Source organism: Rhinoraja longicauda, chromosome 30, assembly GCF_053455715.1.
Source record: "Rhinoraja longicauda isolate Sanriku21f chromosome 30, sRhiLon1.1, whole genome shotgun sequence".
In the NCBI taxonomy this organism is placed as follows: domain Eukaryota; kingdom Metazoa; phylum Chordata; class Chondrichthyes; order Rajiformes; family Arhynchobatidae; genus Rhinoraja; species Rhinoraja longicauda.
Genome location: NC_135982.1, coordinates 23,161,930 through 23,176,492, shown reverse-complemented (window position 1 = coordinate 23,176,492; position 14,563 = coordinate 23,161,930). Strand labels below are relative to the sequence as shown.

The 14,563-nt window shown below is 48.0% G+C and overlaps 1 protein-coding gene across 4 annotated transcripts in view; it reads left to right on the top strand.

The window, feature by feature from the left end:
* LOC144608145 (paired box protein Pax-7) overlaps nt 1-14,563 on the top strand; it is a 126,273-nt gene that overhangs the window by 79,152 nt on the left and 32,558 nt on the right. For 3 of the 4 annotated variants that reach the window (XM_078425558.1, XM_078425560.1, XM_078425557.1), the window contains 2 exons: nt 9,852-10,017; nt 10,924-11,123. In XM_078425558.1, the coding sequence (XP_078281684.1) occupies nt 9,852-10,017; nt 10,924-11,123 (366 nt within the window). The remainder of the gene's footprint in view (nt 1-9,851; nt 10,018-10,923; nt 11,124-14,563) is intronic. The other variant, XM_078425559.1, reaches the window with a different exon arrangement.

Genomic DNA, 14,563 nt, shown 5'->3' with positions numbered 1-14,563 from the left:
TGGATATAAATATATGGAGAATTTGAAGACATGGAAGATGTTATTGAATTCATAAGACTTGTTTCCTTTTTTAAATGAATTTTTCCTCCCTTTCTCCAAATAAATGTGACCTCACAGCCCAGTTCAATCTTCCAGCCTCTTTCCGCTGGATGTTTAACTAAATGTTGTAAATTTATCAGTCAAACTGGAATTGTCATCACCGAATCTTAGTTCGATGAACAGTCACAATACTCACTAATTTCATTTAGGAGTAAATTGATTTATTTAAACAGCAGAATCCATGTGACATAGATATTTCCACAAGTCATGGGACTGACACACAATTGAGAGTCTGTGAGAATAATCCAGCCCGTCTCTCTCCCTTTTCAGTCTCTTTCCCTCTCTCCTCTCACTCTCTTTCCCATTTTCTCCCTCCCTCCCACTCCATCCCTCTCTCTTTCCCTCGCTTTCCCCCCCACCTCTCACTCTCCATCTCATCTCCCTCTCCTACCACCCTCTCCCACTCCACTCCAACCCTCTCTCTGACCTCCCCTCCCACCCTCTTCTTCCATCCCCTCCTTCCACTTCCAGTTCCCACACCTTCTCCCACCCTGCTCTTTTTCTCCCCCTCTTCCCCTGTGTGCAAGGAACAGAATGATCCCGTAAGTACTGTGATCCTTGCGCTCACTGCAGAATGGGAGTGAAACCAGTCGCTGAGGCAGAACAACTTTGACAGAGTTTGGCAGGGGAGCAAGTGGGAACAAGTGGAAATAAGTACCTTCAGAGAGTCAAATGAGGGCAGTCACTGGCCTATCGCTGTGACGTTGTCCACAGTAGTGAGCTGTGTGGGGGTATAAGAAAGGTAATCAGTCGGAAGCATAACTTACATGTCTGCCCTCCTCTGCTTCCTGTGGCATCAGGTCAGAGCTGGGACATGGGTTCCCCTTCACCCACCTCACCCCACCCCATCACACACGGTGAGGACTGGCCCAGCGAGTCTCTGCCACACCCAGTGACGAGGTTCAGCCTGTGCCATTGGCGATACCCAATGATGACTGGTCCCCTGGAACAGACGGAACCGTACAGTGCAGGGTCAGGCCCTTCAGCCCACAGTGTCCCTGCTGAACAAGATGTCATGTTAAACTTCTCTCCTCTGCCAGTGTATACCTTTATACCTTTATAAAGCTGTATACCTTTGCCATTGTTTTTTAATTAAAAATCTCACTGAGGGAAAGCTTTCTGTTCTTTTTACCGACCCCATAATAAATCCAAGGTGTGAAGGAGTGTGTCTCCATTGGCAACTTCACCCTTCTCTATCTCGCCACTTCTCCTCTCCTGATCCCTCTCCCCACCTCCCCTCTGTCTACCTACTCCCTTCCCTCGTTCCCCACATTGCAGCATCTTGTTTGACATGGACTGAAAGGCCTATTCCTGTTCTGTGTTCTATATACCCCACTCCCCTATCTCTCACCCCACTACCTACCTTCACACAACTTCGCCATCCATTCCTCTCTCGCAACACTGTCCCCAACCCTTGCAGTGCCCTGTGCCAGGTCCTGCCCTGTGTGTTATTCTCCCAGAGTATATGTCGTTCAGGCTCCCTGCTCTTCCAAACCAGTCAGCAATCTTTCTGCTTCACGTGCAAAGGTGCTGAGGAAGAGGCAAAGTACCACTGCCCGTTGAGGGATGATTTTAGTGAAGCCGCCTTATGGAATACTCCGTGAGCAGTGGTATTGGAGAAGGCAGTCCGGGCCACGATGCATATCTCCTCGCGGTGTGAGCTGCTGTGCTGTTAGTTGCATCGTTACACTTCAGCACCTGGAGCACATCCATCTTCATAAACAGGCCCGGCTCGGCTGGAAGGAGTGGGGCTGAGCCTCTCCCTTGTGTAAGGGGTCATTTGTGAGACAAATTGCAGCCTGATCTTTATCTCCAGCTCCTGGTGAAATCGATCCCAGACTCTGGAGACTGACAAAGCCCTCCACAAGCAACACTTATCCACGCTGTCCTCTGCTCTCATTTCTTGCTCTTTCTTTTCCCATCCCCGTTCTCCCTCTAATTCTCCCTTCTCACATTGTCTATCTCTCTCCCCATCTCCCTAGGATGCCAGCGCTGGTGGATGGCCAGCGCTGGTAGGGTTCATTTGCTCTGACCCTCTCACACCTTTGGTCCTTCAGAACGTTCATCTACTTGGACAACCCTGAGGGTAGGGATGCCAAATTCTGCAGGGTGGCACAGTGGCACAACTGGTAGAGCTGCTGTCTCACAGTGACAGAGACCCAGCTTCAACCCTGACCTTGGTTGCTGTCGGTTCTCCCTGTGACCGTGTGGGTTTCCTCCCGGTGCTCCCATTCCTCCCACACCCCAAAATGTGTGAGTTTGTAGGTTAATTGGCTTCTGTAAGATTGTCTGTAGTGTGTAGAGAGTGGATGCGAAAATGGTAAAACTTAGAACCAGTGTGAACAGGTGATCGACGGTCAGCGTGGACTCAGTGGGCCGAAGGGTATGTTTTCATGCTGCATCTTTCAATCAATCAAACCATTTCTCCAGCTCTCTCCTCCAATCAGTTCCCCAGGACTCTCAGGAACCACAATATGATCCCCTTCATGAAAGATGTTACAATTATTGTCTTTCTCACACATACAGACACACATGCACGCACTCATTCACATACACAGATATACAAACACACACATGGACATGCACACACACATACTGCACACGTGCGCACACACTCATGCACACACACATGTGCAAACACACATACACTCATACACACACACGCACATGCATGCACACAGGTAGAGTTATTTATATGCTTCTGTTCTTGACCGATTCCTCTGCAGGTTGCAGACACAGCGTGAGTCTGGTGCTGTGGGCCCGTCTGCCTCTAGTGTTACGTCAGGGTGACGCGTCGTCTGCTTTCACCCATGAGTTCCCTCTGAGCCCGAGTTCCCTGCGAAGCACTTTCCTTTCTGAGGGACGGAGTTAAAGAGAACATAAAAGGGAGAGTGGCTTTTGTGCGCAGGAGGGGTCAGGGTTCAGCTGTCCAGTGCAGCTTCCAGTGAAATCTATCTGCTGGGGCAGGTGGGAGTGTCTGCTGCTGATCTGAACTAAAGAACCCACTTCAGAGCCCTGTCTGTGTTCACACAGTTAGATTCCATACACCGCCTCTGCTCTTCCCCCTGCGCCCGTCTCTATTGTTGTTTCATCTTAACCCCCACCTATCTCCCAGCTTACACCCCCACACGTTGGACCATGGGACTCTTTCTCTGCAACTGTAACGCTCCAATGCTCCAACACTAGCGTCTGCACTCAGGTTTATTTTCTCTCTGCACTACCTGTTGTATTTGTGTAGGGCATGAATGTATTCATGTACAGTATGATTTTACTGGAAAGCACAATAACTTTTCAGTTCCTACAAATTTTTTACTGTGTCTTGCTACAATAACAAATTCCTTAACACCAATGCCAATACTACACTGCTTTCCCTCGCTGGACAAATTGAGGAAGGAATCCTGGGGAAACTAGATGTAAGACTGAGTCTCACCCAACCCCCACTAGCATCTGAGCGCATGGTTACAAAACTGAAAGACTAAACCACCGATTGAGAGGCCGACTGAGAAACCCATGCAACATTGCCTGAGGAACTGTAACTCGAGGTCTTTGTGGTTTCCTAGCAACAGTGTCCGGCCCAGCTTTGGCTCAGCGACGTGTCATAAAAAGTGTACAGAACTGACCGCAGGCAGGTGGACCATGCAGCACTCGCACTTAGAGCAGCTTTCCCACAGTGTTTCTGAGGGCACAACTATCAAGGCATGGAAACAGACTGTGCCCAGGCTCAAAGCCTACTTCATACGCAATGGTGTTGGGTGTTGATCACCCAACATAGACACAAAATGCTGGAGTAACTCAGCAGGACAGGCGGGCATCTCTGGAGAGAAGAAATGCTTGATGTTTCCGGTCAAGACCTTTCTTCAGACGTGTTGCAGCTGATATAAGTCCTTCAGTGCACGTGATGTGATGGAGTCCACCACACTCAGTCTTTGGAGACTGAGGGTATTTCACCATCTCCAGATGTGTGACTCGGACCCCTGGCTGGTACCAGCCACTGCCTGGTTATGTACATTATTCCTCTTTGTTTGGGCGAGTTTTAGGTGAAAGGTGTGGACAATAAGTTAAGAAAGAGGTTCAGAAGATCATCTCAGGATCACCTTCGGGAGGTGGAAATGAATTTACTTGAATTTCCTCAACAGGTTAAGCAGGGGTTGAATCGTGCAAAAAGAGATTACCTGAGACAGGTAGAGTAGGGTAGAGCAGAGGTAGAGTGGAGCACACATGGGCAGTGGAGGAGATGTTGGTGAGTGCACGGTAGTGGGAGGTTTACAGGAGCAATGAAAGAGAATGTGGGGGGGGGGGGGGGGGCAGAGTACAGGATAGGGGAGAGTGTACACGACTGTAGTGAAGATTCAGTTCAGGTCAAGTCCATGATTTAGTGCGTATGCTTAGAGATACAGCATGAAAACAGGCCCTAATGCCCACTGAGTCCATGCTGACCATCAATCACCCATTCACTCTAGTTCCATGTTATCCCACTTTCTCTTCCATTCCCGACACACTGGGGGCAATTTTGAGAGGTCATATAACCTACAAATCTGCACGTCTTTGGTTGTAGGACGAAAAAAGAGCGCTCAGAGGAAACCCACTTGGTCATAGGGAGAACATACAAGCTCCACATGGACAGCACCTGAGGTCAAGACCGAACCGGGGTCTCTGGCGCTGTGAGGCAGCAACTCTACTACTGTGCAAGTGAGGTATATAGGGGATTGGAAATGGGTAAATTCTATAGTAGGGAATATGATACATGGATGGTTCCTGACTATGCCATGATGGGTGCCCACAAGCTGGCACCTAACCCAGTAAAATGCCCTGTTTGCTCCATGCCCGGCACTGAGTGGAGAGGTTTTTCAACTGGGACAGGCTGCTATTGGAGCGAAATCGACCAGGTGTCCTGGTGAGCAGTTTGGACGAGTTGTGCAAACTTCAAACTGGATATTTTGGAAGCCACTCCTGTTACAAATGCGGCCGGTGCTGTGAACTTTCTAAGGATGTCATAAATTGATTTGAAAAGGCGTCAGTCTTTGCTGTAAAGCCAGGCTTCGATTCCGACTGTAATCCCAACCAAGCTTCCAACGAGTTACGATCCGGCCTGTTTTTGCGAAACAATAGATCTCTGTGTAGCTGGAGGCGAAAGGCAAACAACTCCCACTCACACTTGCAACTGTTGCTGTCAATTTTCATTTGGAGGCAGTCTTGCCTGTTTCCCACTCAGTTCCCATGGCAGCCAAACGTTGTGATTCATACCTCAGTAAGTAGCGAACCACACGGGGCAGTTCCACACTGAAGCCTGACTCTCAACAGCTTCACACATTCCGATAGACTGCACACAGATTTATTTGTGCTGCACTTGACATGACGTTACCTTTGACCCTCAGAGGTCACTGCTCTTTTCCATGTGTATTTGTTCTGGGGGTCACAAGTCACCCTGGCAAAGCACCATTACTATCCATCTCCACTTACCCCAAGGACATTGACAGTGTGCTGTGGATCTGGATTCACATGTAGAGCCAAACCACAACAAATGGCCCTTTGCAAGGGACATCAGTGAACCCACTCATGAATGGGATGGACGCATCACCAGCAGATTTGTGCGACCTGAACAGTTCCTGCACTGAGGCTCATTCACGTTGGTGGCTCTGGTGCGAGATACTGTCCAGATACTGGGGCAGGATGACAGCCATCCCTCCCTGAACAACATTAGTGAACCGGGAGGGTTTTATGAAGATCCAGTAGATTTGTGATTACTGTGATGAAGAAATCTAATTCCAGATTTAGTTAATTGTATACATTTAAGTTCCAAATTATCACAAAGGGATTTACACTTGGGCTCCTGGGGTCAATGGCCAGTACCCTGGGTGCTGATCCAAGAATGTAACCACCATCTCACACCATCCAGGACAACATTCATGGGACGTGTGGTCGCTGGAGAATGGGGCATGCGGTCCATGGAGAATGGGGCGTGTGGTCCATGGAGAATGAGGCGTGTGGTCCATGGAGAATGAGGCGAGAGGTGACTGGAGAATAGGGCGTGTGGTGACTAGGGAATCAGGCGTGTGGTCCCTGGAAAATTGGGGCTTGTTCCACCTGTCACTGACAGTCTGGATGATCCTTCACGCAATTCCCCACTCAATCTCTGGAACCCCCTGTTTCCCTTAAAAGTCCGAATATCCATCTCAGCCTTAAATCTCCTGAACGGATGAGCACCCAAAGCCTACCTCACCGAATTCGTAAGCCTCTGAGTAAACAAACAACATTTAGAGAATTAATACTGTTGCAATAAATATATTTTCCTTTTTGTTGCAAAAAAAACCAGGAAAAGCGGTGCAGCCATGGCTGTCAACAGGTTAAAGATAGCATTAGATCAAAGGAAAAGGCTTATATGTTGCCAAAAAAAGGGCAGTAAGCCAGAGGATTGAGAAATTTCAGAATTCAATGAAGTAAGACCGAGGCATTGATAAGGAAAGGGAAAGTGGAATACCAGAGCAAGCCAGTAAGGAGCATAGAAACAGATTGTAGACCTCAATAGATATTTAAAGTGGAAACGATTTGCTTAAATTACTGTGGGTCCCCTTTAGACGAAGGCACAAGAGATTTACTAGGGGAAGTAAAGAAATGGCAGATATTTTTTACAAATGGCTGGTGTCTTTCTTCCCGAAAAGAAGAACGGCACTGTGGCGCAGTAGGTAGAGCTGCTGCATCACAGCGCCAGTGACGCAGGTTTGAGTGCTGTTTGTGTGGAGTTTGCACATTCTCCCTGTGACCACGTGCGTTTCCTCCAGATGTTTCCTCCTGTATCCCAAAGACCTGCAGGTTTCTGGGTTAATTGACCTCTTTAATTGCCCCAAGTGAGTAAGGGGTGGATGCAAAAGTGGAATTACATAGAACGAGTGTGTGAATGGGTGGTCGACGGTCGTCGCGGACTCGGTGGGCCAAAGGGTCTGTTTCCATGCAGCTTCTTTCAATCAATCAAACGGATTCAGAAATTCCAGGAAATGGTGAACAACAGGGGTTGGGTACAAGTGAGGAGATTAACATTGCTAAAAATTAGCTTCAGAGAACTGAACGGACTTGAAAGCCAATAAATCCCTTAGGCCACAATTAAACACCCATATTACATGTGACAAATTAAACACTTGACTCTTGACATGATGACGTGTAATTGGGAATCGTGAAAAAGGTGGCTGTTGAGGGCTGGTTCACATCTTCTAAAGATCGATGGTTTCCACAGATCGGAAAGTAATAAATGCAATCGCATTGTTTAGGAAAGGAGGGAGGGAGAATGCAAGAATGCGGGGAATTAGAGACAATTAATTGTAGGTCTGGAGCAGGGAAACTCCTGCAATCTATTAGTAAAGAAGTGACGACATGATAATCAAACTCTCATTGAAAGTGAAAATATGTTTGACAAACCTGTTGGGAGTTCTTTGAATTGAAACAATTACAACCCATAAGAGTGAACAAGCTTTAGGAAGCCTTTGATAAGGCGTCAGGAAAGATGAACAACATCAGAATGCCCATTATTAGGGACAATGTACAGTTGAGTTTAGTTTATTGTCACGTGTACCAATGTACAGCGAAAAGCTTTTGTTGTGGATAGCAGATTTATTAATGGCCAGAGAAGAGAGAGGAGGAAAGTATGGGAGTGTGTGAATGAACTGGGAGCTGGCGTGGATTGTGGGGAGAGTGTGGACAGATGGGTGAAGTAAATCTGAATGAAGTGAAGTAAATGGATGAGTTCATCGCAGATGGAGAACAATGAGGTCATCCAGTTTGGTGGAAAGGTAAGCCGGTGTGTTTCACATTTTGAGAGATTGGTGGGCAGAGGGAGTTGAGAGTTAACTAACAAACAGCGGACAAGGGGATTGGAACGTTGGTTTTACTGCAAAAGGACCAGTCCGGAGATGTCTTGCTTTGATTATGTGGAGCCCTGGTGAGACCACATCTCAAATATTATGCACGAGTGTGGTTTCTCTCCCTGAAGAACGGGATCCCAGTGATAAAGGCAGCGTAACAAAGGTTCACCAGGTTCCTGGCGAGGAGAGATTCAGCTTGTGCTCCCTTTAGTTTAGATGAATGGAAAGTAATTGACATAAAATGTATCAAATCCTAAGGGGGTTGGCAGGATGGAGAGATGGAAGTTCCCTTCCACTGATGGGTTCCTGGAACTGGGTGCCACAGTCTCCAAAATAGGCAGGACAGATGCAGAGAAACCTCCTCACCCACTCGATTTCTGGTTATATTAAAGATAACGATGGAGTTTTAAATGTCAAGAGATACAGTGTTTGTGCAGGGGATTAATCAGCCATGGTCTCATTGACTGATGGACCAGGCACAAGCAGCTGAATGTATTGTACATAACACTATTCATAATGTGTGAGTTCTCATATTTAGAAATTTCTATTTATCCCAGTTCCAAATAGCTAACGCCTTTCCTTGCGCTGGAGTTAACTCACGAACCATGGGAAACAGACTCACAGCTGTTACATTTGTCAAAACTTCTCAGAATCTGATGCGTTTTATTGGGATTAACACTCATCTTTTTAAAATGCAAGTAACAGAATCCCGATCTACTCAATCTCTCCTCAGAAGGAAACCCCTACCCCCAGAATAAATCTACTAAACCGGTAAGGTGCTGCCACCAAAGGCAACCATGCCTTTCCTTTTAAAAACACACTGAGTGTTGAAGTAACTCAGCGATTCAGGCAGCAGCTTTGGAGAACTTGGATAGGTGATGTTTCGGGTCGAGACCCATCTTCAGTTTTAAGTCTGAAGAAGGATCCCGAACGGAAACATCGCCTATCCATGTTCTCCAGAGATGCTGATGGACTTGCTGAGTTACTCCAGTCCTTTGTGTCTTTTTTTGTAAAATAGTATCTGCCGTTCCTTGCATCTTCTGTGTAATGCCTTTTCTTTGGTACTTCTGCTGCTCCAGGTGTGGTCTCATCACGTACTGAAGAATGTTTTCTGCTTCAGTGTCCCGTAGGAGAGTCCACTGTTCCATGTGCTGCCTAATTGCTTGCATCCCCTGCCTGATACCTCCATTCATGTGCAAGGACAAACTGATTCCTTTGAACATCAATATTTAATATTGTCCTGTATTTTAAATGATTAATCTCATGCCTCTCAGCTTTTTGCTTTAGTCTACACAGAGAGTAAAAGATGTCTACATATTTGCCATTGACACTGACGTCAAAGGAACTGAACTTTGGAAGGGGAAGAGAAGATAACCAACCACTGCATTTATTTTGCTGTGCACACGAGAAGAAGAATTTCTGGACTCTCATCACTTAGTGTAACGTTGTTGTAGATCTGGAAGCACTGCACTCGTTCCCATTGCCTTTTTCATTTAAAAAAAAATCTTGATGGAATGGCCTGCCGTTACTCGACAGATAGGCTCGCAAATGGAGAATGGAATAGTGAGCATAGGTGAACCTCACCTCACCTCACCTCACCTCACCTCACTGAGAGTCTGCACCTGTGAGAGATGGAGAAGTTAGCGGAGGGAGGTCTGGACGGGGAGCTCGTTTGGGTGATGGGAGAGAGCTGAAAGGATAAATAGTGACATTGCACCTGTCTTGTGTGTGACTGAGGCGATGTGCTGAAGGCAGATGCAACAGGAGGCAGCAGCCACACACTGGATAGATAGTTTGTTAGTGAGGTTTAAAGCGAATGGAGCTCGGAGTGATGACTCTGCTGCCGGTCTCTGCCGCATCGCACTACACTTCACTCATGGTGTTTTTTTTAATTTCCAGGTGTGGTTCAGCAACCGGCGTGCACGGTGGCGTAAGCAGGCTGGAGCCAATCAGCTGGCAGCTTTCAACCACCTGTTGCCGGGCGGTTTTGCGCCCGCTGGAATGCCAACCTTACCCCCATACCAGTTGGCTGAGTCATCGTACCCATCGACCACCCTGTCCCAAGGTAAGGGCACTGCCAAGTCCAGTGTCAACAGTGTCTCAGTGAAAGCTTGGATGAGCCTGTAACTGATGGTCTCTCTGTATAAGGTCACACGGACCGACAAGATGGTGTGAATGGTCCAGGGCCAGATGGTATTGGCTTTGAGTCTTTCCATCTCATGGCAAAGACCCCTGTTGGCAGAATGGGCATTGAATTGGTGATTAGACCTTTAGTCAACATCACTGTGATCACAGGCCTCTTCAGAAATGGTCTGATCTCTATTTCATTGAGCTTAATGTAAAGGTCAAACAAATGAATAATTGGCTCTGGTTTAAAAGGGAATCCAGACAAATTCTTCAGATTGAATGTTAAGGACATTTTCTGCCCTGTCTGGGAATCTAGGCCCCAGGGATTATTGATCCCCTGCAGGGCCCGCTCAGGGCCAAAAAGAGAGTCTTACAGCTACTGGGTCAGGGGGACAATAACTAACTAGGGCTCCATCCACTGATCGCTAGTTAGCCTGAGTGAGAATGGGCGATGGGTTCAGGCACAGTCCCTCTGTGGCTGCAAACAGCTACCAGCTATTAGCTGGCAGAGCTGAACGCACAGGTGGGAAGAGGCTGGTGAAGAAGGGAGAGGAGAATGGAGAGGGGATGGGTGGGCAGGGGAATGGGGTGAGCAAGTAGGGGAAACAGGGGAAAGGTAGAGGAAAGTGAAGTAGAGGGAGGGATGGGAGTGGAAAGTGAAGGAAGGAAAGGGAGAGAAATGGAAAAAGAGAAGAGGTGAGCGGAAGGTAGGTGGGGGGAGAGGAAATGAAGACCGAGAGGAGGGAGGAAGGAACGGAAGTGGGAGATTGGAGAAATGTGTTGCGGGTGTGATGTTAGAACTTCATGGCGTGACTCACAGGTTGTGGTGTGTGCTTGGTCTCAGACGGAGGGAGCACAGTCCACAGGCCACAGCCACTGCCACCGTCGTCCATGCACCAGAGCGGCCTGGCAGTCGCCGCGGAGAGCGCCTCCTACGGCCTGGCGTCCAATCGGCACAGCTTCTCCAGCTACCCCGACAGCTTCATGAACCCGACGGGACCCAACAACTCCATGAACCAGGTCAGCAATGGACTCTCTCCACAGGTCAGCCTTCACCCAATCGCATGCTCAAACATGACTGTGCTCCCCCCACTCCTGCCCCTGCTCCCTTCCCCACTTGCTCCACCCCATAACACCTATTCTCTGAAAGAAGGGCCTTTATCCCATTGGCAAAGAATGTCACAATTCCCTCTCAAAGACATCATGCCAACGGTACAGTCATTAGGATGTTCCGGTCATTACTTCAAAATCTCAACATTGTGATTGGAAGCCGTCAGATTAAAGACTGGAGTCCATAATCCAAAACAGTCGCAGAACAGAGGTGGACAATCCAGGAGAGGTAGTTGGCAAAAGTCATCTTGGCTTTTATAATTGTGGATTGTCAGAATATCGACATGCGAAAGGAGGAGAGGACTTCTGTAGTAGGGATGACACGGATGTCTGGGAAATGTTGAGGCCGCAGGGTTAAGATGTTTGCAGAACAACAGCTTCCGAAATGCTCAGCTCTTCAGAAGGGCAAGTACACAAGGTTGACAGGGAGCTCAACTGTCCGAGGAGCAGGGGAGGCTGGAGTTGGGAAATGGATCAGATGTGGCAATTGGATGGTGAGTGAGAGTGAGTTGGTGATAGAGGAATAAGACAAAAGCTAGAGGGGACCCCAAATATAGAGAAGGAAGGCAACTGTGACCCCAGGGAAAGTCAGCAGGTTGCAAACAGGCCGGGAGCTGGCAAAATGGCTCGCACTCCTCTGTGTGACTGATGTTCACATGTGATGAATGGGCATTCATTTTGGGGTCTGGACCCCAGGGAGAGGCAGCACCTTCAGGGGAGGGAGTTTGACCCCAGGGAGAGTCAGCATCCTTGGAGGAGTGAGTTTGATCCCAGGGAGAGGCACCACCATCAGGGGAGGGGGGAGGGATTGGACCCTAGGGAGAGTCAGCATCTTCAAAAGGCTTAGTAAAGCGAGCCAAGGACAGAGTGAAACAGTTCCCATTACAAGCTGGTAAGGCAGTGAGAGCCAAAGGGGAAACATTAAGACTTGTCCTGGAAGGCTTCCAAATTCTCATGACCTGACTCCCTGGTAGTAGGCGTGGCTGTGGGTCTGGCATATTTGCCAGAAAGTTCTTCATTTTCACATTCCCTGTGGAGCAGAAAGCCTGTCTGAGAAACGGATGTTCGGAGCACCTGGTACGGTCCGAACAATGTCTGCTCTCTAACTTGGCAGGGCTCTGCTGCAGCCACATGGCATGAGACATCATCGTGATCGTATGGCAGGACTATGGAAAGCTAAGCTTCCCTCCGTCCTCAGGGGACTGTTAAAATACTTTTCACACATTTCTCACTCCACTCTTACACTGGTTGAAAGTTCCTTTCTTCGGCTTCCACTGTCTCTTGGAACGATTCCCATTTTTTTTTTGGAAAGCAGTAATCCCAGTAATATTTTCTCATTCCATCCATGCTACTGTTTCTCCGAGATCCTTGAGTGGGAGCCACACAGGCATCTTGTAAACTTGATAAGCGCAACATTTTTCTTAAACTGTGCAATGTTTAAACCAATTGCTTTTGTATGACTTATTTGAACAACGTCCAAAACAGGGGATTGACGAGAGGAAAGATTCTGCGACAGGCAGTCAGGAAGAGGGAGACAAGGAGAATCACAAGAGAGAGAGAAACATACAGCCAGAGACAACCCCACAGAGAGAGGGACAGAGAGAGACAGACAGACAGACAGACAGACAGACAGACAGACAGACAGACAGAGAGAGAGAGAGAGAGAGACAGACAGACAGACAGACAGACAGACAGACAGACAGACAGACAGACAGACAGACAGACAGACAGACAGACAGACAGAGAGAGAGAGAGAGAGGCAGAGAGAGAGAGGCAGAGAGAGAGAGAGAGAGAGAGAGAGAGAGAGAGGCAGAGAGAGAGAGAGGCAGAGAGAGAGAGAGGCAGAGAGAGAGAGAGGCAGAGAGAGAGAGAGGCAGAGAGAGAGAGAGAGGCAGAGAGAGAGAGAGGCAGAGAGAGAGAGGCAGACTGAGTGAAGGTGATTATTCACAGGAGCAAGAACCCAGCAATGATTTTAAACTACAATACGAAGCAGATTTTACTTCAGAATTTGGTATTGGTTTGTTATTGTCAGGCGTACTGAGGTACTGTGAAAAGCCTTAGTTTTCGGGTGCTATTCAATTAAATCAGATCAAATTATACATGAGTATATTCAAGAAATACACACGAGAAGAGTGGAAAAAAAGACTTACACACGTCATGGGGATTGTTGGTCCCAACATCAATGCAGCCGTTCTCTCTCTCCTTGTCAATGGTCCACAGTTGTTCGATCACCCCACTTACCTCCATGGCTGTGTGGGGGTCTGAGGAAGACCCGGGGGGACTTGGAGGGGAAGGGGAGAATGGAGTTTCATGGAGAACCCTTGGGTTTCTGGGTGGGGGTTAGAGTGGAGAACCGTGTTTAAGGTGAGAGAGAAGAGGACCACAGACGAAGGACAGGTTAGATATCACAGGGGGTTTGTGGGTTGGGGGTCTGGACCCCAGGATGGGTCAGTTCTGCTGCTCGCACACCAACACAAATAGCTCAACACTTTTCCTTACCTGTCCCTCTCCAGTGTTGGAGATGTTGGATGGAGTCATAATGGTGTGTGGTCTGCTTTGCATTCAGTGACAAAACCCATTGCAGAGTTATCCATCCCAGTAAGGGAGACCTCTCACTCTCCATCTCACTTTCCAAGACATAAATTACCATACTGACTGGATGACTTGAAGCTGGAGGCATATTTGGAGGCTCCTTCCAAAATTCCCCTGAGATCCTCAAGATTGGATGTAACTCTGACCCCCCCCCCCCCCCCCCCACCCTAGGGTGGCAGGCGTTGGAATTAAACCAACGCTAGAATTGGTACAGTGGAGATTGGCAGTCACGGCCTTTGGGAGATAGGGTGGGGAGTGAAGATTTGTTCAATGAGGGTCCCTGGAACTGGCTAAAGGTGTCCAGCAACCATGGCTGTCAGAGTCAGTCTGCTCCCATTGTCTTCAACACTTCCACACATCACCACTTGTAGCCAACTGTAGGCAACCTTAATGCTTCCGAACGGACAGATGGATTCACCATCGGGAGCCAAGTGGCCACATTTAATTCATTTTGTCAGATAAATAGGAAGAGAGAAACGTGTGAATCTTTGTAATTTGAATCTGGGATGATTAGTTGGAGAGAGACGGGTTACATTTGATGTTTCCTGAGCCGCTATCAAGCCGGTGAGTGCAGAGCGAGGGAATGAGAGAGTCGTTTGCTCCCCTTTGATCCACCGCCTCAGGCACACTTCGCAAGCTCTGCCAGTCTGAGCGAGTGGTTTTCAGTTATTCCTGGCAAGTGTCTGTGGAAGATAAGAACAGAACCCCAGCATTGTACACAACCCATCACAGCAGCAGCTGGCCAGTCTGCGGAATTACAGTAACATCCATGTCTGCAATAG